General features: G+C 39.3%; 1 protein-coding gene across 1 annotated transcript in view; it reads left to right on the top strand.

Annotated features, from left to right (window-relative positions):
* The window catches only part of LOC146589295 (sodium channel protein type 5 subunit alpha-like), a 213,214-nt gene extending 187,961 nt beyond the window's left edge, over positions 1-25,253 (top strand). The window contains 7 exon segments of the mRNA XM_085316462.1: positions 2,567-2,689; positions 9,097-9,378; positions 16,358-16,411; positions 18,344-18,485; positions 19,197-19,297; positions 19,773-20,043; positions 21,723-25,253. Of these exon segments, the coding sequence (XP_085172588.1) occupies positions 2,567-2,689; positions 9,097-9,378; positions 16,358-16,411; positions 18,344-18,485; positions 19,197-19,297; positions 19,773-20,043; positions 21,723-22,957 (2,208 nt within the window). The 3' untranslated portion in view covers positions 22,958-25,253.
* The last annotated feature ends 294 nt before the right edge of the window (positions 25,254-25,547 follow it).

Below are 25,547 nucleotides of genomic sequence, written 5' to 3'. Positions count from 1 at the left end.
TTTTCTTAAACCTCCAGCCTTTCTGGTTAAGAAGCTTCAAGACTTTGTAGAGTTAATGCTGTTTTATGGACTAAATGTTCCACCAAGGATAAGAATATATRCCACAGTGGTACTCTCAACAGGATACCTCAGAAATGCCAATCATATTACAATTTTAAGAGGTCATAGTAGGCCGTCTCTAGTATATAAGCATACTGCTCATCAAATAACTCCTATTAGCCAAATCTTAGTCTTTTCTCCTTGTTTAGGCACCATTCTCATTTAAGTCAATTGGAAGAGCAAATAAAAATTGCTYTGGGTTGTATGTTAATAAAACTTTGGAGTACAAATTGTAATCACAAAAAACCCAGCTAGTAAAAGATAGAGGAGGCGTTGCTGGCCTGCACGCTGCCGCAAAATGGGGGCTGCCTCAGCCTAGAGCGCTGGCAAGTTTAAAGTGGCTTTAAAGAGACTTCCCGTGTCAGGGGCAGACTTCCACATTTGACTATGAGCACAGACTAAGCAGAATTTAGGAGAAAAAAAAAGCATTACTAATGAATATATGAAACCTACGGTAGGATTTACTGTAAAATAGCTTCTTCTGTGCAAGCATGTCATGGGTTTAAGTCTTTCAAGAGCTTTCTTAGGGAAAGAATCAGTGTGATGTTCAACTGTGAAGTTTTTGAAGCATACTCACCACTAAAGTGAGAGTTTGTTTGTTAGTAGACCTTCCTGCCCCATCAGCCGCCGGATCTGTACAAGGGAGGTGAGTTTGTGTCGCACCTTGTTAAATAATGACATGTCAAAGCATGACAGCCAGCCTCTGTGCCACTTTGTCATCTGCAGAGTCAGACTGACTCATCCCGGCAGATATCCAGCCCATCATTGCCTCCATCTCAGCCTTGGAATCTCCTAGACCTTCTGCCTTTAGCCTTGCTGCAACCCCCATGCCACAATAAAGCCATCAGTAAGTAAATAATTAAACAAATTGAGCCAGTTCTGCAAAGATGCTTAGCTATGCAGACAGTACTATACATTAATATATATTAAAGGGAAAGGATGCACCAGTTAGGATGCTAGCCTAGGATTTAGGAAACTGGGCTGGTCATATCATGCCTTATCATAAACTTCATGGGTGACATCATTCAGCAGTCATGTTCAGAGAAAAATTCACCCCATCTTAAAACAGATGAGATAATTTCCCACCAAAGTTGACTGTCTTCATGAGAAAGCTTAGAGGCTGTTTTAGATTAAGCATCCATTTTTTATGAACTTTTAGGCTTAGTTTCTATCTTTTAAATGGCAATAAAGCACACTTCTTTCAGGTAAGCTTTGCAGATAAATACACTAGTGAGTATTCAGATGCTCACTGATTACACCACCTGGTATTCAGGTATCATGATAACTGGTGCTGTGAAAGTAGCTAAAATAAGGTAGGAATAAAGGAACTGTCAAGAACAACAGGCATAGGTCTCTTTCTTTTGAGAAAAGAACAGGTTATTAAATATGGAGAATTATGAATTATGGTTCCTTTTTTAATACAAGCAAATCAGAGTGATGTTTATGATTCTGGAGAACTATTTTGTTTCTCACTCCCTGGTTGGTAAGAATTCAGGTTGTGAACACTGATTTCAATGTGCAAAATCCATTTATTCCGTATATTTGCTCATCTGACCAGTAATCTCAACTGCCATTCAGTTCACACAGATTCCAGTTCTGTGCCTGATAGCATCCACATTTATGACCAGCTAGGCACTACGGAAGCTCTGAGAACAAGAAGAGCATTGAAACTCCCCCATACTTTCTCCAGATTTGAAAATAGATAGCTAATTTCAAAGAAATAGTCTTTGATGGAGGAATGAACCTTAATGCTGAGCACCTGTCAAGTTTCCATCTCCTTTACAGGCTGTGTAGGAATCTGAGTAAAGTGAAAAAGTGTGGAATAAAGCAGTCACATGTACATAATTCTTCTAAAAAGCCTATGGTATAAAGTCAGATCTATTGCCAATCTAGAAGACTTGTTTTCTAATCAGTAACTTTAAGATTGGTAGTTGAATGGTAATTCTAAAACCTTTTATCCCTGCTAGGAATGGTTACATCTTACAGGTGTGTGGATTGGTTCATCTGGAAAGCCCTAAATTATAACACTTACCTGACTCATCATATTTGAAAAGTGGAAGGTGCTCACACACCTTCTTAGGCGTACAGAAAACCTACAGCACTGGTGTCACGGGGTGATGGTTTTGTAGCAATAATGTCTTTTTGTATCCACTTTGTGCAAGCTGATGTTAAAAGGAGTTCTATGTGCTTCGTTAAAAGAAAAAGGACACCTTCAAAAGTCTGTATTTCTATAAAGTTTGGATTAAACTGGAACCGAATGTTTCATGAGCTGGAAAGAATTCTGTATATGTGTGGATGTAAAATCTCCTTTTTACGGCATTGGTCTAATGTAATGGCTTCCATTTTAGAGATTTTTTTGCACTGTTACACTAASCAGCTGTTTCTTTTCAGAAAGAAAAGGCGGAAGAGAAGGAAAATGGCAGGACTCTACTAATAGATTGCTTTTTTGCTTTGTGTTTCCATGCAGGTCTCTTTAATAAGCCTCATAGCTAATACACTTGGATACTCCGAGATGGGTCCTATTAAATCCCTCAGGACCCTGCGAGCTTTGAGACCGTTAAGAGCATTGTCACGATTTGAAGGGATGAGGGTAAGAGTGAGTAAAGCATCGATCAAAGCTCGGCTGTGTGACATGAAGCATTTAGCAGGGCCCTGTTGCACCTCATTTTGTCTTTGTTTAGTCTGCAAAAGGAAATGAATGATAAAGATAAACAACAAAATCAGAAATCCCTCCTTTGTCTTGGTTGCAATTGTGTCATTGCAGCTTTATCCTCTGGTGGATTTCACGATAAACTAATCCCGCTGCATAACTTGTCATATTGTGTTTTTAAAAACAATTTTTTGACTGAGGAAGCATCTGGCTAACAATTACCTCTCAATTATAAGACGTATCAGGGGAATAACAGAGCCACAAGTTTGCTCCCTGCTTTTGACATGCATTAAAATAAGACTGACTGGGAAAGTTCTTAAGGACTTTTTCACTAATCATTAAAGGAAGAATTAGAAATACCAAAGATATGGAAAGCAAATGAACACATTTACTAAATCTTTTCTTTGAACTTATTTCAGTTTGAATGTGTAATGGCAGGATTAACACTATAACCAGTAACTTCTGCTTGCTGCTCTGTCTTGTGTATCTATGTCTCTCCCTTCTGCATTGCTTTCCCTGCATAACTATATCCACACAACATACCTGTTTATTTGTTAAGCCTACCTACTAGGCTAATCAACCACATTCTAGATTGGCATTTTGTTTATTTAACTCCTTGCACCATGCATGACTTGCAAACGATGACAACTGTTATCTAAATGAACCAAGGTTACTGCTAATCTTGCAGATCACGTAGCAAGATAAAGCAAATCTCTGCACGGCACCTCCTCTGTAACCCATGAGCACCACTTTCATGATCTGTGGGCATAATTACATGGAAGACAACTTACATTCTGTCTAGAGAACCCAAATCTCTCTACTAGGCTAAAGAAAATGGTACAGCCTTGATACCAAGGTTTATTCAGGGTAGAGCTTTCCTGTAGACAAATTTTGGTCTTGAATCATCAGTGACTAAAATGTGTAGTTCATGCACTGAGTTCCTGATAGGTAGATGGCCTCCTTGCAATACCATTGCAGTGAGACTGATGGAGGGATAAGTGAGCCTAGAATCTGGGGAAATCTAGGCAATGTGTTGCAATAGAGCAATTTTTGAGAACTTTTTACTGTTATAATCCTAACTTTGCGTGTTCAGTGGAAGACTAGAGTTAGGGATCCATGGCTTCGTCCTACGGACCTTGTGACTCTCTAGGTCACATCGTTTCTGTGAAAAAAAGTACAGTCAGATCTAGTTGCAGATCATTTTCCTATATATTGGTACTAACAGAGGAAAGGTCACTTGGCTCTATTCTTCTGGGCATCCAAACCTGAATTCTTTTKTTCACCACACTCCTTTGAGCAAACACAGGCAATGTTTTATAGGTTATTCACAAAATAAAAACAGAAGCAACACTGCAAATCCTCAGCCACTACAAAGTGATGTTGCACTACTGATATTATTAGAGATGCTCATTCTCATGCCATCTGATGATTTCAATCCATGTCTTTATTAAGCATGTGTAAGTTGAACAAAAGTTGATTTCAAAAAGAGTTGCATTTGTTTTACTACCAGAGTGATTTGTGCACGGGCTCTCTCAAATAAATTTAAATCTGGCTTGTAAAGGCTTAGCTTCTATTGGTAGATTTGCAAGTTCAAGTGAAACTCCTTTAACACATTTTAAGCTGATGTAAGAACATTCACTTGTGCCTTTGCGTTCATTTGACTAAATGGAATTCAAATCTGAAAAACAGTGGGCAGACTAGCTCAAAGCATAGGAAAAGTGAGAAACTGAAATAGTGAAAAAATAATATGAAAAAGCTCACATGTCTGTCAAGGGGCTTTCTGAGAGCAGCAAGAGTCTCATTTGGTGGAGATCCTACRTGTTGTAAACACATGTTGCTGCATCAGCCCAGCAAGTTTCATTCCTAACATGCTCATACCCCAGGTGCCTGGTACAATATCCTTTTTCCTCACTGTACCACTGCTGCAGCTGAAATATATTCAGTCTTTCTGAGCTATCAGAGGTAGTGAATTAGCTTGTAAATTATGATAAAGTGTAATTGAGAATACGTGCTATAGGCAAATCAAATCATCTTATTTTTAGTATGTCTAACCATACTTAACATGACTGGGGACAGTAAGACCTTTCATTATTAGGAGTTCATATGCTCCAGAATGCACAGGAAAATTGCCAGCACAATGATGGATAATGATAATGTCGAGATGCAAACCCTGATAATAAGAAAATAATAATAGTTTGCTCTACCATAATATCCTCTGCCTGAGGATCTCAAGGATGTCTGCATGACTAGAACAGGAGCGAGAAAGTTCTCATTTGAATAACAGTGAGAGACTTACTTTACAAATACTGTACCAAGGTTTTGGAACCAACCGGTCCTGAGGCAAAAACACAGAGCAGTACTTGGGTGGCCTGCGAGACCTGTTGCCATTAGACTTCAGGCCTTTCCCTGTCTTTAAAGGGGCTGAGACCTGTCTGAGTTTGAAGCAAGCTTGAGCTCCTACCAAACCAACAGGGAAGTCTGCAAAATAAAGCAGAACTCTTCCCCTCCTGCCCCCTCTCTCCTAAAAGTTGAGCCCAAGGAGAGCAGTATCCCACCTGGCAGTTACAGCAGACCCTGGGGTTTCCAGGCACATGCCACCACTCCATGTTGCTCACCACCTTCCAGGCCATGTTACAGCACAGAGTAAATTAACTTAGGTCTGCCTGTCCCAAACCATGGAGTCTCTCATATCTCCCCATCCTTTATCCATCGAGAAATTATTTCAGAAGTGCCACTTCCCTGCAAATTTCTTCCCAGCAACAAATGCTATTGCAGTATTTTAAAAGGACAGATTATAGACCATTTAATGTGAAGACGACATGAGGCAAAGTCATGGTGAGGCTGCTACAAGATATATTCAGTAAAGATATAGCATAATTAATGCTAGTTAGCAGGATTTCATGGGAATAGGTCCTGTAAAACTGATATGGTCCTTTGATTTGATTACAAATTATGCTGATGACGGTAACTGCGCTGATATAATATCCTTAGATTTCAGAGAGAAATCTGATACCACAGGACATTCTGATGAAAAAAAAWGAGCTTTGTACCAAGCTAAGTAAACATATTCTAAATTAATTTAAAATGGATGATGGATCTCAAGAAAGTAATTGTAAACAGTGATGAAACAGTAAATTCTGTGATGAGAGTCTCAGGGCAAGTGATCCTTTGGAATAAAAGCTGTCCTTAATCTGGACTTTAACAGCATCTGGAAGAAAATATAAAATCTTTGCTGACAAGGCCAGACATAAAGTGAGCGGAGTAGTAAGTGATATTACAGATAAGGGAATTATACTGACTGATCTGGATCACAGGGAAAAACAGATCAGTTTTACAACATGCATTTTAATAAAACCAAATACATTGTATGCATAGGAAGAAAAAAAGTAGGTCACTCTGGGGGGTGTTTCTTGGAAAACAGTGGCTGAAAGGACTTAAGGATCAGCATGCCTGGTCAGCAGGACACAAGCTTGCGGGGTGATAACTTTTAGCTGAGGTGACTAGTCCAATTCCTCAGTACGCAAGGAAAGAACCAACAAGCAGGAGGAGAGATCAACGCTCCACAGAGCTTTACTGTGGGCAGTGCTGGAATCGTGGGCTTCCCCATCCCTGCTGGGAATGGGATGTTAGAAGCATGAAAGGCTCTGCAAGAGTTATGAGTGTGATTCGGAATCTGAAAGAAACATGACAATTAGAAAGCAGCTTAGTTTGTTTAATCATCCAAAACAATATTTGGTATTAACCCATCCACAACAAGACAGAAATGATAGGAGCAAATTTCTACTACCAGAAGGCTTTCAGATCTTCAGTGGAAGGTACCTTGAGACCAGATGACTAGTGGCTCAAGTTCAGCAAATTCAGCCTAGAAATAAGGCATCTGTTCCTGACAGTGAGGACATTGCAAAGGACACAAGGAMTAGATCACCTAATAACAAGGTGATTGTCCATCACTTGAAACCATTATACTGTGAATTGGATGTCTTTGCAAAATCTGTCCCCAAGTTTGGCTAGAAGTTATAGCCTGCCTGGAAGCACTGAGTAAAAACTGGTGACCTCTGCTTCAGTGAAATATAGACTAATGTATCATACAAGCCTTTGTTCTGGATATAAAATCTGAATCACCTTCTTCTGGGCAGATGGTCCGTGAGACCAGGAGAGCTGGGGACAAGGCACGAGCTATGGATTTGCACCACTGCAGACAGGGAGGAGATTGGCTCAGTTTCTAGGCTATCCCAAAAGAAGTTGCAGGGAAGGTGGCCTCGGCTATAAAGGCCTTATTAGAATTAAGGAGGTATCAACCTTTTATTATATATGACTATATATGTTACTGGTTCTAGATGCAGCAGAAATTCAGCCTTTTCCATGGCAAGGTTTGCAGCTAAACTTTCAACATGAATTTATGAGAGTAACTTGTCTCTGCATATTCAGGTCTTTAATCCTTACTTGTCCCACTGTAAATTAAGAGTGCTTGCATAGACCAAATGGCAGCGCACGGGTGTAAAAGCAGAAGCCACGAGAGAAGAGTGAACCCCTTGGTTAATAATTCATTTGGAGAGGTGTTACAGGATTTGTTCCAGTCTCATGTCATGTTTTGTTATCTACAAGCCGTTGAACATAATTCAGCAGMAGGAAAAAAAGCAGGATGCAGGAATGGCCATTGTTTGCACTGCTGAAACCTGAATGTCTGTGTCCTGTCACAGGATGGGAGGGTGGGTTCAGCAGCGTACGTAACGCAACTGCAGCGGCTTTGTGCCGGCCACTTATTGAACAAAATTGAACAAAACTCTTATCCTGCACAAAAGCAAATGAAAGCTATTAAGGCAGGGGCTGATGAAACGTCCAAATGAGCCTTTGCTTTGGAAAGTATTTAGCGTTTTGGTTAACAAAGTAAATGTTATCTTAAAATGCTGAAGTTAGGAATGAAAAAAAATCCACAACTGAAAAATTAAACCAGCAGAAAGGATTTTTGAAAAGTCATCAGGAATATACTTATCTAGAGGGGGGGGAAAATGGTCAAGTAGCTTTTCCTGTATGAAAATTAGCTTCATTCATAAATGCACAAAATATAAATYTGGGTTTTGAAAGATTTACATAATTTCATATTATATATTGTAGAAGAAGCTACTGCTATAAATGCATGAAAAATATTTTACGATTTTCGAGCTTTTTCTTCCTCAGTAATACAAAAATGATGATGAAACGAATGTTACATTATTGGCTTGTCAGAAAACTGGACATAAATACGAGAGAAAATAAGGGCTGACATTTTCCATAATCAGATTCACAATTGAATAAAATTTAATTTTTATGGATCAATACCACTTTGTCTCAGTTTCGGGAATGTAGATGGAGAAGAGTAAGAGCTTAACGTCTGCCTACCAGATTTTAATCTCAAAAACATGAGATAGAGAAAGGGATAAATTCATATAGTGGGTGCTTGTCTGCAGAAATGCTATCAGAGAGCTTTACAYGGGCCATGCAATGCCTGAGAATGAGGAAAAATGCTGACATAGGAATTATTCTGTTCTTCCCTCCAAAAATGTCTTTAATATAATGTTTGGCATGCATAAGATCTTCGTAAGATTTGTTTAAAACAACAAATAATGTACATGTTGCCTGGTTGATGTATTGACATCACACTGCGTATAACCGTGTTCAAAACTGAGAGAAGYAGACGACTTGTCATTTATTCCTTTTGCACGGCTTCAGAATTGTACCCTTTGCCAATGCTGTCCTGTCTAGACCTTAAAAGCTCCTTTCTCATTTCATTTTTATGTATGATTTTACATACAGGTTTGTACAGACAGTACATCCCYGCCTGGGATGGTGTGTTGGAACTTAATGGCATTTCATGGGAAAAAATAATATATTTTTTTTGTTAAATTAGAATAGAACTTGGTTTTGTATGGCATCTCTCAATCATTTATTACTTAAATGAGCAAAACTTTCCACTGCTAGAGATCACATTCCAAGGACTATGGAGCCCTGAGTTCAGWGAAAGATTTCAGAAATCTTTTGTGGTCTATTTTGAGATACTTTGACAAGCTCCAGTAACTTCCAATTAATTGCATGATTATTTGAGAATCTTGAGAAAGATTCTGCCTGGAAAACCATTCTCCCATGCATGGGATGCCAGTAGATCAGATCCTCAGCTGCAAAAAGAGAAAAGCGTATCTTACGTATGAAGCCTTAAACAGTGATCTGGCTCCTTAGGTAATGCTAGGAGTTATTCACCTGACACCTCGTGAGGGTTCAACCTAGTTAACTGTGGGTGCACGACAGCTTGTCAGAGAAGCACCTTTGCAAATGCTGTCAATAATTGTTTCTTCTCTCCCGTTTCTCCAAAGGTGGTGGTCAATGCCCTCGTGGGAGCCATCCCTTCCATCATGAATGTCCTGCTCGTCTGCCTCATCTTCTGGCTCATYTTCAGCATTATGGGAGTGAATCTGTTTGCTGGAAAGTTTGGGAAGTGCATTAATAAGACAGAAGGAGATATGCCTTTAGACTCAAAAATTATTAACAACATGAGTGATTGCATACTCTATAATGTGTCCGGCACRTTTTATTGGACAAAAGTTAAAGTTAACTTTGATAACGTTGGTGCTGGGTACCTGGCTCTGCTACAAGTGGTAAGTATGAAATCAGAAACATTCCTTATTAGATAGATATCTGGCAGTTTTAACTCCTAATGGGAAAATACTGCTTACACCCATTTAATTCATCACCTTATAGGACCAAGTTAACCTCTACACTTTTCTGGGTTTTTCAGCCTTACCCACCAGGGGGTATGCYTTTCATGAAGTGCAGATGATTCGTATTTGGCTTATTAATCTGTCCAAGAAATATTTATGGCAGGTTCTTGGTTTTATTTTGARTTTATGGTGCATCACTAATATGATAGGAGGTGATTGAACTACCGAGGTGACAAAAAACATTTTGCAGATGTAATCCAGAGCAAAATTCAGATCCTGAAACARCAACTTACGTTGTTATGTTGTCCAGGAAGGACTGTTCATGCAGATGGAGTGTTCCTGAACTGGCTAAGCCTTCATTTTTCTCTTACTGAAAAAATGAAGTTACAGTGCCTACAGTACCTACATTTGAAATTATTGGCTTTTAGGCATAAATAATACATATATTAATACATAATACATAATAAAGCACCCTGCAAAGTACTCTCTATAAGAATTCATAGCTAAGAATTCATAGCCAGTTTCTCCTGGTAAACTAGCTTTTCGAGGCAGTGCCACATAATTCAGTTTAAAAACAATTTAGAAAGTTAATCTCCCTCGGTGCTAACTTAAGGTTGTGGATYTGTTCCAAAAATATATATACATATTTGTGCATAGCTCTCTGGTGTATGCACAGTGTGTGCATCCAGCAGTCTAGCAATCAATATGTATTTCTTTCTTATTTATTTCAGGAGACAGTCAAACAAGAATTAGTTAAGTGAGATACAGAATTTCAAAACTGACCTGGAAAATGAAGAAGCTTAACTTCTTATTTCCTATCATACAATAAATAACTTTTAGGTTATGGCCTTATTTGTACTGTAAGCATAATCCACTTGAAAAAAAAAAAACATGAAACACAGTGGTGATCAGATTGCTATATCTCACCTCCATACAGTCTGGTCTTTCTGGAAAAGAAAAGCAAGCACATTAGAGAAGAGTCTGTTGAAGTTCAAAGMTAATCGCAATATTTGATCTATAAAGGCAGAATTAAGCCACTTTTATGGCTTTTTTCAGCASCAAATGTAAAACATGCACAAACGGATTGAATACACTGCGATTTACTGTATTGTAAGGCAGCACAGCCAACAGACAGACACAGGAGGCTCTGTCCTCCTTTCCAGATTCGGACACTCTGCTGCTGAGTGACTTTAGCCAAATTGCTTCTTGTTCCCGTTCCRTGGGGACCTCATGTAAAACAGTGATAATGATACCTAATTCCTGTTGTTCTTACTCTGCTTTGAAACCTAGTTGTGGCAGGGATAGGATAAGCGCCTGCAATGTTTGTTGTATTGTATTTTACATAGAGATTGAAAGAAATCCCTTACTGTGTGCATGGACAGGGATATTATTTTCTTGGAGGATCTRTGATAGCATTCATCCCTTCTAGGAGAAAAATTTGCACACTGCCTGCTTGATTCGGTTAAGACACACAGGCATGTACTGCCCTTTGTAATGCTGTAGGGTACCATCCTTGGCCCTCACTTGCTCTTCCAAGAGGTCATGGGCCTTCCCCTGGTCCTCGATCATATCTGCCAAACTTACTGCTTCCCATGATGCACGCTTGCATTTTGGTATATGGTGTTTTTTTCTTTATCACAGAACAGAGGGCATGAAATAGCTTTCCTGTCTTGTAAAAGTGCTCATCCTTGTATATTCTGCTCTTAGTAGACAACACTTGAGTTTGAAATCTTTCGACCGCTGTCCATCAAGTCTTTGCATTCATACCTTCTAGAAAGCAGAGGGATTAGAATGGGTAGAAACATGTCTCGTTCTTTCTATGTCCTAAAGCTGCACTGAGAGCAAGCRCTTTTATCTTTTGCATGTAATTATGATATTCAGTTCACCCATGCAGAGTAGATTAATTCACTTTGAACGGTTTTAATTAGATTTTCCATTCGGTAGAGTGCTTTCTTTGTCTTTTACTTAAACATCCAATATAGCTGAGCAAAAATTTCCAGGTTTAGAATACTACGCCTCATTTGAAGCTTCTTATCTCCTCAGTGACTTCRTAACAGATGAGTTTGTTTGGTGAGAAAAAACATCAGAAGATATACCTAACAATCTTTTTTTAAAGAACTCAGAAATCAAGGAGACTTGTTCAGACTTTCTCTCCTGGTCAAGCTGATGAGACCTCTGAGTTGGGTAAATGTGATCAACCCAGACCTGAGCTGTCTTCTACCAGATGTACACTGAAATTCCAGCTCCTGAATTCCTCTGCAGTTTCCATTTCTAAGATCTCTTCACAATATAAAGAGGACAGGCCTAAGTTTATGGTTCCTGCTAAGAAAAAGAGTAATTTTTCTTTCATCTTTCCTTTTTTAAGACCCAAGCTTCATCTCCCTGAAAATCTGCAATCTTTTGGTAAACTGACATTGCCTAAGGTGTATCCTGAAGCAGTCTTTACTGCTGTTGTGCAGTACTGATTCCTGGGATGTAAAAAACAACTAGTTTAGGAACAGCCAAAACATAACCATAGTAAGGTGGATCTCAGAGCATTCGTGGAGGRACTACGTGGTATAGCTACTTTCCAGCTGCAAATGGATTTGATGACCCTGTAGGTTTCTTTTGAACCTATAATTCTGTAACAGGAAGCAGATTTTCCAGTTGCAGAAGTACAAAACAAGCACCATAAATGTAGACTCTATGCAGGCGGGACAAACTGATTATGGCAGTAAATGAAGAAGTCTAAAAACCCTGGTCAGCTTTTATGACAGGTGCTGGACCTTCCTCCAACAGCCAGGACAAGAGAAGGAGCCAGATGCCATTTTAGGACTACTTTTAACTGTCATTCCACACCAGGAGCTCTTATATCTGCTGCTAATGATAGGCTTAGGCAAGAAAATGTTAAGATGACACCCACAGAAAAGGGACCCAAACATCTGGTTCTCTTTTGCTGGACTCCAGTTGAGGAGTGTTGATTACAGGGACTCCTTGTCAGGTACAGCTGCATGCAGTGTCACATTTCATGAGTAAAGTACTGTAGGAGTTGCAGAGGATCAGCTATCCTAAGGGAACGTATTGATGCATCTTTGTGCATGGTGAGACGATGTGTAGTGATGATGAGATAAGCATTTTGGTTACAACTCTTATTAATCCAAAATATGAGTTTTTAAGTGGGACTTGTATTTTGGTTGTTGACATTTTCAGCTGCAGCAGCACACTCTTTAAAGAACTCCAAAATTATCTTTAGATACCTAAGTGCATCTGAAAATGCATAAAATAAATCTGTCTACCTAATGTTCTGTCTTCACTTCTACATGTAGCTGCAGGATCCTTGAAAGAAACAAGATGTTGTTACTACAGCGACTSCAAGACTCACTACTATCCAGAGACAAACTTTCTGATAGCTTAGCTGAGAACTGCATAAAAATTTTCCCAGATAGCTTTTAGTCTTTTCCTACACAATGTGGGATCCATCATGTTGTTCCGAAGATGCCTTGACTTATACTAGTCTGACCTTGTGAGTGTGAGAAAACGTTCATGTCAAGCGGTCATTCGAGCTACAAGCTTCTACAGTTCACAAAGGGGCTGGAGGCTGGACTAGATGATCTCCAGAGGTCCCTTCCAACCTTACTGATTCTATGATACTAAAATAGGAGATAGGCTCTGCTCACTCTACAACCTAGAGAAATGCCTCATTCACAGGGAGAAAAAGATCTGTATTATCATGACTTTTTAATTTCCAAGAAGGATGACTCATTCTTCTGGGGATATAATCTCTTAACACCCTAATCTATCGGGAGTAATTATTAGGACACCTAGGGCCTCAGTAATGCTATCTTTAGATTCTCAGAATTGCTTCGCAGATCTCAGCACCTATGTTTCATAAATCTGTATTTCAGCTGACCAAAGAAATATCTAAAATTTCTGGTAGGAATTTTCCATTTCCATTACAGAATCCTTCCCTTCATGTTATCATCACCCCTAAATATTTTTGCAGTATATCTTGAAATTTCAGCAGTCGACTGAAAAGGAAAACAAGTGGTTTTCCTACATCTGATTTGCTTGAAAAAGTTTTTTATAAACTGGAACAGACTAACATCTAAATGTCACACTCCTTGTCGTTCTGGGACTCYAGATAAGGAATGGGAAGGTAATGGGAGCACTCCCAGCCTAGTACAACAGCCGGGAGCTACACAGTTAAATTAGCCCCTCCAGCCAGATTCAAAGTAMGTCATGACTGAGCTCATAAATCAGCTACAAAATGGTCATGAGACAGTGGCATGTGTCTAAAGTTACTGAGTTACATGAGCTCTTGCACTTTTGTAAACTGCACGATAGATTTTACTTCCAGTGAGGATACTAAAAATTTGCTAAAAAATCAGTTTTCTTATGAAAAAAAAAATGTATTGTTATACCAGGGTAGATTTCTCCATAGTGTCCAAAACTCACTAGCTCAACAGTAGAATCACACCACAAGTGCTGTTTCCACCTCAGCTCTCAAGGACAGCAGAGACGGTGCCCTCCTGCCGCGTCCTGCGCTGCGCAGCATCAGCGCTGGTGTCTGGGTGCTTTGGWGAGTCCGGCGCTCAGTAGCGCCTTCCACAGCAGCTCATCATGACACAAAGCGAACACAAAATGAGCACTCCATATGAAACCGCTGTTAAGATGGAAGAGCAAAAAGTTTGGTGAACTAGCAGATAACGGAGTTAGCATAGCCGTCCTAAACACGGGTAGTTTGGCTGTATTGCTGACACCCCTGCTCCATTTCGCGGGAGCTTTTGCAAAAAATAGCAACGCTTAAGGAAGCATTTTGGAAGYGCGAAACTACCGTTCCCATGTTCCAAAGCAGCCGTTTTTACTGCAGCGTTGTCGTCCTTTTCTAGAAAAGCATTCCGCTAGGCAGTTTTAAATCCTTGTTTTATTTTAAGGCACCATTTGGTTGTACAATAAAAGGCTTGAGGGCAGCTAGTCCCATCCCACCTATCCTCCTGCTCACTAATTTACTGCATCGCAGCTCCAACCAACAGTCAAACAACAAAGTGTAATCCTATCCCAAGATGAGTTTATCAGTAGATAATCTCATCACATGACAGTTTCGGTAGAAAATGGGGTTTCTCTGGATAGCTTCCAGGCAGGATAGTATCACACACACTCCCATGAAGATTTTGTCACTTCCTTATCCAGAGTGTAAGTGGTTACTAATTCCAGATAAATAATTTCTTTACCCAGTGTTATATTTCTTTCATTCTCTGTATCTTTTACTCCCTGCAGATGAAATGTCTAGGGAAGCTTTCCAGAAGCCTAGTGGATTTTTAGTTCTCTTACTTCTGGACAACTTGGGAAAACAGATAATCAGTGTTCTTCATTCTCTTAATATGCATTTTCATCAGATCATTTCATCATCTGTTAGCACTATAAATCACTATGGCTTGCAGCAGACTCTCTCGCTTCCATGGTACACATCAAGGGATAAAATACCTACTCAGGAGAAAAGATTTCTTCCCAAGTAGGAGAAAAGTACAAGTTAAGATCATCTTATTTTGTGCCATGGGCAAAACGATTTTTTTTGTTTGTTTGTTTCATCTAGTCCAGCCTTCCTAAACAGCACCTTGGGCTGTAAACTGCAAACAGCTGTGGCAACATTAGACAATCCTTCATACTATGGGAAAGAGAGCAACAAAAAGTGAACTGGTAGCACTGCCGAGGGGAATCAGTGTGACAGGTTTAAATGATTATTTGTTTCAGTAAGAGTGCCGATCATATCACTTTTTAAGTGTTTTCTTATACTCTGTATTGTGACATAGATTTTCCAAAAGGTTCTGRTTTTCAAGGCTTAATCTCTCTTACCCAGTAGATGAAAATGAATACAACCTTTCAAACACTATTTTATATATGCTTTCATGAAAAATAAATGTGATTGACTTCTTCCACAACATTTTCCTTTGGCTCAGCAGCATTCGAAAGAGAGCAGAATGGCAGCACTACCTCCAAGACCTAATTTAGTAATAGGGAGCGTATAACAGAACATTTCTAAAACCACTGGATGTACCCAGCTAAACACAAATGCCCGGATTTCTCCTGGGAACCACTGGCCCACTTCCAATTAGCATTATCCAAGATTTTGTGCCTAGATGCCCGGTGAAAACTCAACCTAAGTGTCAGTAGGATTTTTAAAAATGCTGGGTGTGGGTCTTTCGTGCATGCGAGTGTAAATCAGGTTAAATCAATTAATGTAAAAATGCTTGATTATCTGCTCACACCAGTATTAAAACTGATGTAAATCAAARTCGGTCAAAAGCCAAAAGAGAAATAGAGTATTATAAAGGTAATATGACTTAGACCAGAGCCGGAACTACTGCTGTGTATATTTGGTATCAGACTACATCTAATGATAGGCATATATTGAAAGAAAAGAGTAATGTCCTTGCCACAGAGTGGTAAAAGTTACTTCTGTATGTGTCTCCTAGGAACTCACTATCCTTTTTCATTGCAGCTTCCGATAAGATAGTGACTTCTAAGGAATCATTKGTTTAAATACTTTTCTCTCTTTTTTTTCCGTAATTATATACCCTGATTTAAAAAAAAATAATAATCTGAAAAGGAAATCAGATTGACTCCCCCGGTTTCGATACCATCTCGATTTACTCAGTTGTTAAAAGAGGGCAGAATCTGAGCTTCGGTGAGATCCTGCAACTCYGTCGTTGCTCATCGGTTGGGATGATTGAGAGAATTCAGGAGAAAACTATTCCAATATGTTTTTAAATGTCCACATGAATGCAAATCCATAGATATAGATTACTTTAAAGGAAAAGCAAGCAATTCATTAACAGTGAAGCACATACTGAACATCATATTAAAAAAAGAAGATATAATCATTTTAAGATATGCTTATTTAATATGTTTAATTATGTGTTTCGGTGTTTKTTTTCAGGCAACTTTTAAAGGTTGGATGGAAATTATGTATGCAGCAGTGGATTCGCGAGAGGTAGGTCACTACAGTGAAATGACTTCTTTCCTTTTCAGTTGACTTTTGCAGCATTCACAATGTTTAACAACAGAAAAAATACAAATGTATGCGGCCTGTTACTCTGCTTGTGATAATTGCGGACCTTCATTTATGGCAATTGGTCTGAGATATTAAAACAAATGTGGCCCTCATTCTCTACCACTGATTTATCTACCTTCCTTGAAGATRCACTGAGGTGAGCATGCAGGATTTTGTCCTACAAAATGCCCAGCACAGAGAGGCACCTCCAGCATGCGAATGAGTCTACTGAAGATCTAAATTGTCCCCTGTTCCATTCTCCCCATTGACTATCATATTTTCCATGTGTCTGATAACTGAAACCTCTTTAAAATACTGGATTTAAATTACATTCCCTTGAAACTCACATCCTGAAACACCCTATGCTTTCACCTCCAGCCAAGTCCCACTCTGCAACCAGTTGCTCTGCTTAGAGGGAATGGAGGAGGTCTTGGTAGATAGGGCTTGGGGAGAGGCTGGTGTTTAACTTTTAGCCCTGGCTTGAGATGAGCTGGAGCTCTGGGCACTAAGGACTGCCATAGGTTTGTGGCTGATTCCTATCAAGACCCTATTCAGCTTGCAGCTTTCTTAAAAAAGAAAGCCTTTTCCACTGCTATACCATGTGTGTTTGTTTGTTTATCTCCAAAACTATGTGGGATGTTGTCTCCTTCTCCTCTTTTAATAATATTAAAGGATCAAGATTMCGCCCAGTGTTAATTTTCAGAGTAGTTATTGGGTTTGAATGGGAATTTAACAGACCACATGACAGTGAGTCAGGCTCTAAATGGGAGAGTAAGAGGAGGAAAAACCTTGTGTAACAGCCTATGATGCTGATTTATTCTTGTACTACACGCATGTGTGCGCATCCTCCTTGCTGCTGAATGAAACCCAGATTATACATGTGAAAATAYGGCGTTTAGGGAGATGAGAGCTTCTGGTCTAGGCGCCTTTGTTGAATATCAAGAGCTGGTGGGGCAAATCCGAGCGTTGCTGCCAAATACAGTACCTATGAACTGAGGCTACCAGACCACATTGTTTGGTCCTTCAGCAAGATCTCTGGTGGATTTGGTGTTGGTTCAAGGGTATTATCTAGCGCAAGTTTTCAGTGATATTGGAACTACTACAACACAAAATGGTAAAAAATTCACACCTTGTAATTCCAGCTCTTGCACTCCAAAATGAAGTGAGTGCCCACAAAGGCAGAAGATGCGGGTCTGAAAAGCCAGAGCTTGCTTTAGGGTTGTTGGGCTTTTTCAAAACTCCATGATTTGTTCATTTCTCGACTCTGAGCTAGATAAACTATTAAAAAACTCAAAGCTCTAGACACAAACCTGACGTTGGCAAAATTCACTAGAGCTCTTGGTTCACTAGATTTTCCCTATATTATTTCTAAATTGAAAGAGTTCTTTGTGATACGGATATTATGATCAAAATGATTTGCACGCTTGGTCTCCATTAAGAAAGTGGCATTTACCATAATACAGCCACCAGAGAGTTCATTTCTAGTCTTCACAGAAGAAAGTCTGTACTTTCAAACACAGTGACTTTCAACACGGTGTTTCTCAGTAGCATTTAATTATACAGCAATTATACTTTTGTTATCGGAAGTATTATTAGTTCACATAAGATTAAGGATAGGCAGAAGACTGATTCTTTTCCCCTTCTGGGTTCAAGCTAAGTACATTTTACTGGATTAGTTCTGAAGTTGCACCTTTTGAAGTAGTGTGATCGCTGTGACTACTAGTCTTAGGAAATGTAGCTGCAATGATCATGGCATTTCATATACAAATAGTAAACTTCAAACACAGATGGACGTCTTTCTGTTAACTGCATTAATATTTCAATATGTGTGGAGATGGTGCCGTTTTCATGTTCTTCCTCTTACTTTTGCAGTGTGAGGAGCAGCCTGAATGGGAGTGTAATTTATACATGTACCTGTATTTTGTGATTTTCATCATCTTTGGGTCTTTCTTCACGCTGAATCTCTTCATAGGTGTCATTATTGACAATTTTAACCAACAAAAGAAAAAGATAAGTACYGCATATGCTACACATTACCTTGTGATTGCTGCAGAAAGCAATGCAAGGGATAGATTTATACGCAGCGGCTTTGCCACGTTAGCCACGGAAACCATCCTGCATGACTTTAACAAAAGCACAGTTGTAGCAGCCCCTAATCTCCTTGCAGGATGAATGTTCTGAAAAYACTAGCTGGGAGATTATATTCCCAGGAGAAAACAGAGCAAAGCAGCCCTAGGCAGACAGGATCACTGGCAGCAACTCTGCTGCAGAGATACAGGCCGTCCTGATGTCCCCGATGTATAAATGACACCGTCCTTCAGAGCAGCGCAACCTGTTCTCCTCGACACATCACATCCTTCCCCCTGTGTGCATCCAGGGCTCAGAGAAGGAGCAGTCTGACCTGAGAACTGTGTTCCTCACTGTTTCAAGGCTCTAAACAAAGGAGTGAGGTTCTYATATTTTCCCTCTCACCGTAGACCTAATCTCAAGCGTAGACAGTATTTGACACTGCCTCTCACTCCTCCTTGATGGCGTATGTCTCCTGCCCTTCGCCTTCATGTGATAAGCAACTTCCAGCATGGCACCTTCTCAGGCCCTTGTTCAACATTTTGAGCAAAGCTAAATGACAAAGGGAAAAAGAAAGTAGAAGAGGGTTCAGCTCTAGATCTAGAATGCAAGAGGTTTTTCATCAAAAGTAACAGTTCTGTTCTCATTCTATACTTAGGTGGACAAGACATTTTTATGACAGAAGAACAGAAAAAGTATTATAATGCAATGAAAAAACTGGGATCTAAGAAACCTCAAAAACCAATCCCAAGGCCACTGGTAAGAATTGTGTAACTCAACTGAACTATGCATGATAAGTGATTATTTAATAAAATAAACAAAATTCAACTTCCAGRTGTGGAAGGGAAAACCAAGAATAGAGGAAAAACACTTTATGTTTATGTGCTTTGATTTGGACAATGTTTTCAGGTCCAGTGACCTGTGTGGTACGGAATTCCCACTCTTCTGCAATATTGACTAGAAGTCCAGTTTACACATGCAGTCATGCAGTGGACACATGTCTGTGTTGAATGAGTTTGTGGCCTCAGTACAAGGTCTTTTCCAGTAGTTTCAAGAGCATTAGAGTAAATAGTTTTGAAAACTCCATCATCCAACCATCCATTATCATGTACATGAAGTTCTAATCAGAAAGAGTRTATTGCCTATTTTCTATACTTCCTGATCAATGAGGAATGATGCCATCATTTTGATGTGGTTCATATTTCCTAACCAATAGTTCTCTCTTTTTCTCCAGAACAAATACCAAGGTTTTATTTTTGATGTCGTCTCAAAACAAGCCTTTGATGTCTCCATCATGATTCTCATCTGCCTTAACATGGTTACCATGATGGTGGAAACAGATGACCAAAGTCAAGAAAAAGTGAACATACTCCACAAAATAAACATGCTYTTTGTTGCCATCTTCACTGGAGAGTGTATCATTAAAATGCTTGCTTTGCGACACTACTACTTCACCAACGGCTGGAACATATTTGACTTTGTTGTTGTGATTCTCTCTATTGTAGGTAGGTGAATTTGAATGCGGTGYATTTCCACCAGAACTCAAAGGATAAAAAGGCCAACATAAATGTAATCAGACAGAGTTAAAGGCTCTRTGCAATAAAACACACTTTCTATTTAGGACTGGATCATAAGGATTTTTTTCTAATATTGAATGATACAGTATAACACTGCCTAACAATAACRCGTGTGGTCAAGGAAATGATGAGATGTAATAGACAGCCAAATCTGTTTAGAGACAAAACTCTTAGAGCAGTGATGAAAATAACAGGCATCATCCTATCATGACATAGTATTGATTTCAATATACATTTAAAGGCTCATGAAAGTATCATAAAACGTGGTCCAGAACTGGTATCATGCAGATAAACCCTGTTGTGCATTACTGCATAAAAGAGGGAGGAATAAAGCCACATTAAAATGGCACATATAGTTGCTATAATTTTATTTTTTACTTTAACATACAACAGTGAGAAATAGCCCTTTGGGTAGGTGCAGCCCTGTTGTTGCTGGAGACCCAAATCTTCACCTTTCCAGGGAACAAAATGGATAGATATGGTTATGTTTTCTGTACTGTTAAATACTGCCTTCTGCTGTCCTGTAGCCCCAGCCAGTGAGTGTAACTTAGGTGCTACATAAATGCAGATGAGATATGAAGCTCAAACCCCTGCCAAAAGGGTTTGCTGTTGAGGATGGAAATAAAGTARCAACTGGAAGATGGGATGGAAAAGCTGATGCAGTGAGCCCAAGGAACTCTAAAATTCCATTCTTTCAAAAAAATTTCCGCTTTGAAGATGGGAATGAGTGAATGAAAATGAGCCATGTTAGGAAAATAAAGCCATCTCTTCACTGAACGATCCTCCTGTTGATCTAAACTCGCTCCCGCAGACCTGGGAGCCTGCAAGCTTCTGGTGTAGGAGCCCCAGACTGTGCTTTGAGAGCTCCTGGATCAGCCTAGTCCGCATGCTTTCAGAGATTTAGGTCAGCTGGGGAACATATAGCTGCAATGCAGCTTTCTTCAGAGGCTTGATGCTGGATGCTCCGGGTATAGCTATACCAGTCAGGCCTGTGGACTCATGAGCTGGGCATGGCTCAACAGGCCAGGAACTGCTGCCACTTGACAATCCAGACAAATCTGCCCTGTTTCTGCAGTAGGAGAAGTTAACTACAGGGGTGCAGTGTAAACTTTGCCATTAGCTACCTCCTAGCTTCTCAGGAAATATAGAAAAATTAACAAGAAAATAAATACGAGGCAGATCTCCAGTAGAAACCTGCTGGGTTTTGGTGATGGCTCATAAAAACAGGTGCCAACTCACTAGCATTTTCAGGCAAAATTGTTGTCAAATGAGAAAAATTCTTACCAGCCCCACTCAAGATAAATGGCTCAGTGATCAAAAGCTGCAGATATTCATGCCRTCTTGGCTGACCCTTGTTGCCAGTTTACGGTAGACAGGATTTTCCTTAATAAAACTGCCACTGGCATTGACACAAMTATTTATAGTCTTATAAAGTTTGCATAGATTAAATGGGAATGAAAAGTCTAATTACAAAGCCTTTATCCTGAGTATTCTACTGTGAGATCTTTTCACTGGTTTTGTCCACGATCCTGACCAAATGTTTTAAAATGAAGTCTGTGTTTTTTTCCCATCTACTAAGTTGCTTTTTTTTCTCTCTTGTTTTCAAGGCACTGTACTTTCCGACATCATCCAGAAATATTTTTTCTCTCCTACACTCTTCAGAGTCATTCGCTTGGCTCGGATTGGCCGGATCCTAAGACTCATCCGGGGAGCCAAAGGAATTCGAACTCTCCTTTTTGCCTTAATGATGTCCCTACCCGCTCTGTTCAACATTGGCCTCTTGCTTTTTCTGGTCATGTTCATTTATGCCATTTTTGGCATGGCTAACTTTGCCTATGTGAAGAAGGAGTATGGAATTGATGATATGTTCAACTTCCAAACCTTTGCTAACAGCATGCTCTGTCTCTTCCAAATCACAACGTCAGCTGGCTGGGATGGTCTTCTCAATCCTATTTTAAACACTGGACCACCGTATTGCGACCCAAACCTTCTAAATGCAAATGGTTCAAAGGGAGACTGTGGAAGCCCTGCTGTAGGGATTTTATTCTTTGTTACTTATATCATTATATCATTTCTCATTGTTGTAAACATGTACATAGCCATTATTTTAGAGAACTTCAGTGTAGCCACTGAGGAAAGTACAGAGCCTCTAAGCGAGGATGATTTTGATATGTTCTATGAAATCTGGGAGAAGTTTGATCCTGAAGCCACTCAGTTTATTGAGTACTCTGCACTTTCAGACTTTGCAGATGCACTGTCAGAACCTTTGCGCATAGCGAAACCAAACAAAATTAAGCTCATAGCAATGGACCTGCCCATGGTCAGTGGAGACAGGATCCATTGCTTGGATATTTTGTTTGCTTTTACAAAAAGGGTGCTAGGAGAATCTGGGGAGATGGATGCTCTTAAAATACAGATGGAGGAAAAGTTCATGGCAGCGAATCCATCTAAGATCTCTTACGAACCCATTACAACCACTCTCAGACGGAAACAGGAAGAGGTCTCTGCCATCGTTATCCAGCGGGCCTACAGGAGACACTTGTTTCGACGCTCCATGAAGCAGGCTTCCTACTTGTACCGGCACAGAACTTTTGACAGCAGCATCCTCGAGGACGAGGCACCCGAGAAGGAGGGTCTCATCGCATTCATGATGAACGAGAACTATGGCAGGCCAATAGATAAATCAGAAACACTGTCCTCCACGTCTTTCCCTCCATCGTACGACAGCGTCACCAGAGGTACAAGTGATAATCTCCAGCTGAAGATTACGGACTCCWGCAAAAGCGATGAGGCTATAGATTGTCTGCTCTCGCCGGACAGAGATAAAGAATCGATTGTTTAAATGTTTGTTTAGAATGCTTTAAAACATTGTTTACAGAATGTAATGCTGTAACTACACAACGACTGAAGCAGCCTTCTTATTAAACATTAGTTGCAAAAGAAGCAATGGAGTTTTTACCCTTAACTACAGGAGTCTAATAAGTCATATAACCTTTGACCCTGCTCTTTTTGACTTGGCTCAATATTTATATTTATATATGCACAGGAAGAATCTTTGCAGGGTCATAGCTGTTATATCAATGGTGTGAATATGAATATGCTAGACTGTAAAACAGTAAACACAGTGTATATCTATCCACAGATAAAACCTGGCTGTATACATTCATTTAAGGTCTTACTCATATTAGTGTGTTTACTTATGGCGATGTATGACCTTGCATTCTAAAAAGAAAAAAAAAATATATCACAGCTGCTGTAGCAAAATGTAACACTTACTGTATATGTTGTGAATGGTCTTTCATAAATTTATTATATTTGATATTTTTTTACTTAAAAGAAATTGTCTCTTTTTCCATGGAGATTAATGATCCTTACACTCTTCATGATGAACTCTGAGTCAAGGTAATAAGAACTTGTGGGATCCTCATCATTTGAAGAGGAAAGTTGTTACAAAGTAAACTATTAAATTAGCAACATTTTAATTGTTTATTACACTAATCCCTCCCTCTTGGACTTGTAACTGCTCATCAGCAGCAGGAACACAAAAAAAAAAGGAGAGAAGGAAACGATGTCAAATAATAAGAGAAACGGTTTGTTCTATCCTTCAGGAAACTAGATAGCAATGGATTCTGTTTGTAAAACTGTTAATAAAAGCACTAATTTTTTAGTATGTTTCGAGAATCTGCTTTGAATACTGCAATCAAACTCTCATAGAAGTAGTGCATCACGTTGTGTGTAGTGCTCCAAAGCACCGTTTATTCTGGCAATATTTCTTTTGAGGGAGTGGGATAGGTTACATTTTCCCCAGAAACACTGAGCTAAACAGCCTTATTAAAAAATCTGTGGATCAATATTACTCCAAAAGAAAAAAACAGCCAAACTAATCACGATAATGCCGACTGGGCTGTGCAGAACAGTTGCGACGGTGCGTTTGAGAAGGTGGGAGGGGAATCGCCTCCAGATCTGTACATACGTTCTGAGGGTTTGAGTCCTTTCTACTCAATGTCCGTCCTTCATTTTTCTCAGATAATACGGCTATATAACTGAGGAAGGACAAGAAGTACTGGAACCAATAAGAAGAATCTACTAGAAAATAGAAATATTTTCATTCCTGCCGGAAAAAAAGAAATATTTACAGCTGATGTATCCATCAGCTTCAGGCCAAAGATATGACAAAGGCRTGAAAGGTTGACGTGTGGCTGTAGAAAAGTGTTAGAGGTTTTACATGCTAATCTAGATTATTATTTATTGTTAAACTTTCAGCTTTGATAGAATGTGAGAAAGTACTTATGGAAGATAGAGACAAGTCCGTCATTACAGACAAGTTATTTTTCTTTTTTCACTTTCACACTGATTGTACTTAGGTTTGGTTAGACTTCATGGAAAATCTTGCCTGAGATTTCTGTAATGAGCCATTGCACTTTAAGGAAGAGTAATTGTGCTTTTCACCTTGGAGAAGCAAAGTTRTCGAGAATGTATTTAAGGTGTACAGTCATTGACTTTTATTTACATCCCAGGTTGTAAAGGAGTCAAAATCCACATGGGGTTGGCAAACAGAATTAAAGCAACATGTTACAGTGAACTTTATCTATGGCCATATTATCTGTCCTCTAAACAAATCAAAACGTAAAGATAACACATACTGTGTATCTGTGTAAATATGGGCAAATATATTCTCTCCTTTCATTGAGATGTCTCAGGCACTCACTAGAGAGTGGTTTATTGGTTAATTCAGAGGGTTTGCCATCAGGATTCGTGGGGTCTATTCCTGATTCTTGCAAAGTGATTTTTAGGCGGCAAATAATTTAACCTAACTGTGCCTCAGTTTACCCATCTGTAAAATGGGGATAATAATACTTACCTACCTCATGGGGTGTTGTAAGGTTTGCGAAGTGCTATAAGGGGATGAAATGTACTATATAAGTATTATTATAATCTTGCTCTCTTGCCCTTTTAACCCCATGTCTGTGGTGTATAACATAGGGCTATTCCTCTGGGGATTTTGTTGCCTTTAAATCTTGTATGTARTTAGATTCCAACTTAAGGGAACTACTCTTCTATCCGTAAAGTGAAAGCATTCTTTCTTTTCTTTCCTCCCCCCACCTTAAAAATAAAGAAATAAAGAAAGAACTGCTCAAGGCTTCTCAAGTAAGAGAAACTTTCTACAGATTCCCTGTGTATTTATGATGTAATATTATTCTGTACATATCACCCAGAAAGAGTAGAAGATTTTTATATTTATACACACACATTCACACGCACACACAAACACACACATACATACACTATACGTATATGTATATGTACCTTGTGAGTTTATAGAGTGGCTGACACTCAGAAGACGTGACCTACTGATTCAAATGTGTTTTTTTTTTTTCTCAGTGGAATTTATTGATCATTTGAAACAAGCTGCCTATAATGAAACTTTTTAA

The sequence above is a fragment of the Rhea americana genome, unplaced genomic scaffold (genome assembly GCF_003343005.1).
Source record: "Rhea americana isolate MKP2758 unplaced genomic scaffold, rheAme1 scaffold_47, whole genome shotgun sequence".
NCBI classification, from domain to species: Eukaryota; Metazoa; Chordata; class Aves; order Rheiformes; family Rheidae; genus Rhea; species Rhea americana.
This window is presented reverse-complemented; position numbering and strand designations above follow the sequence as displayed.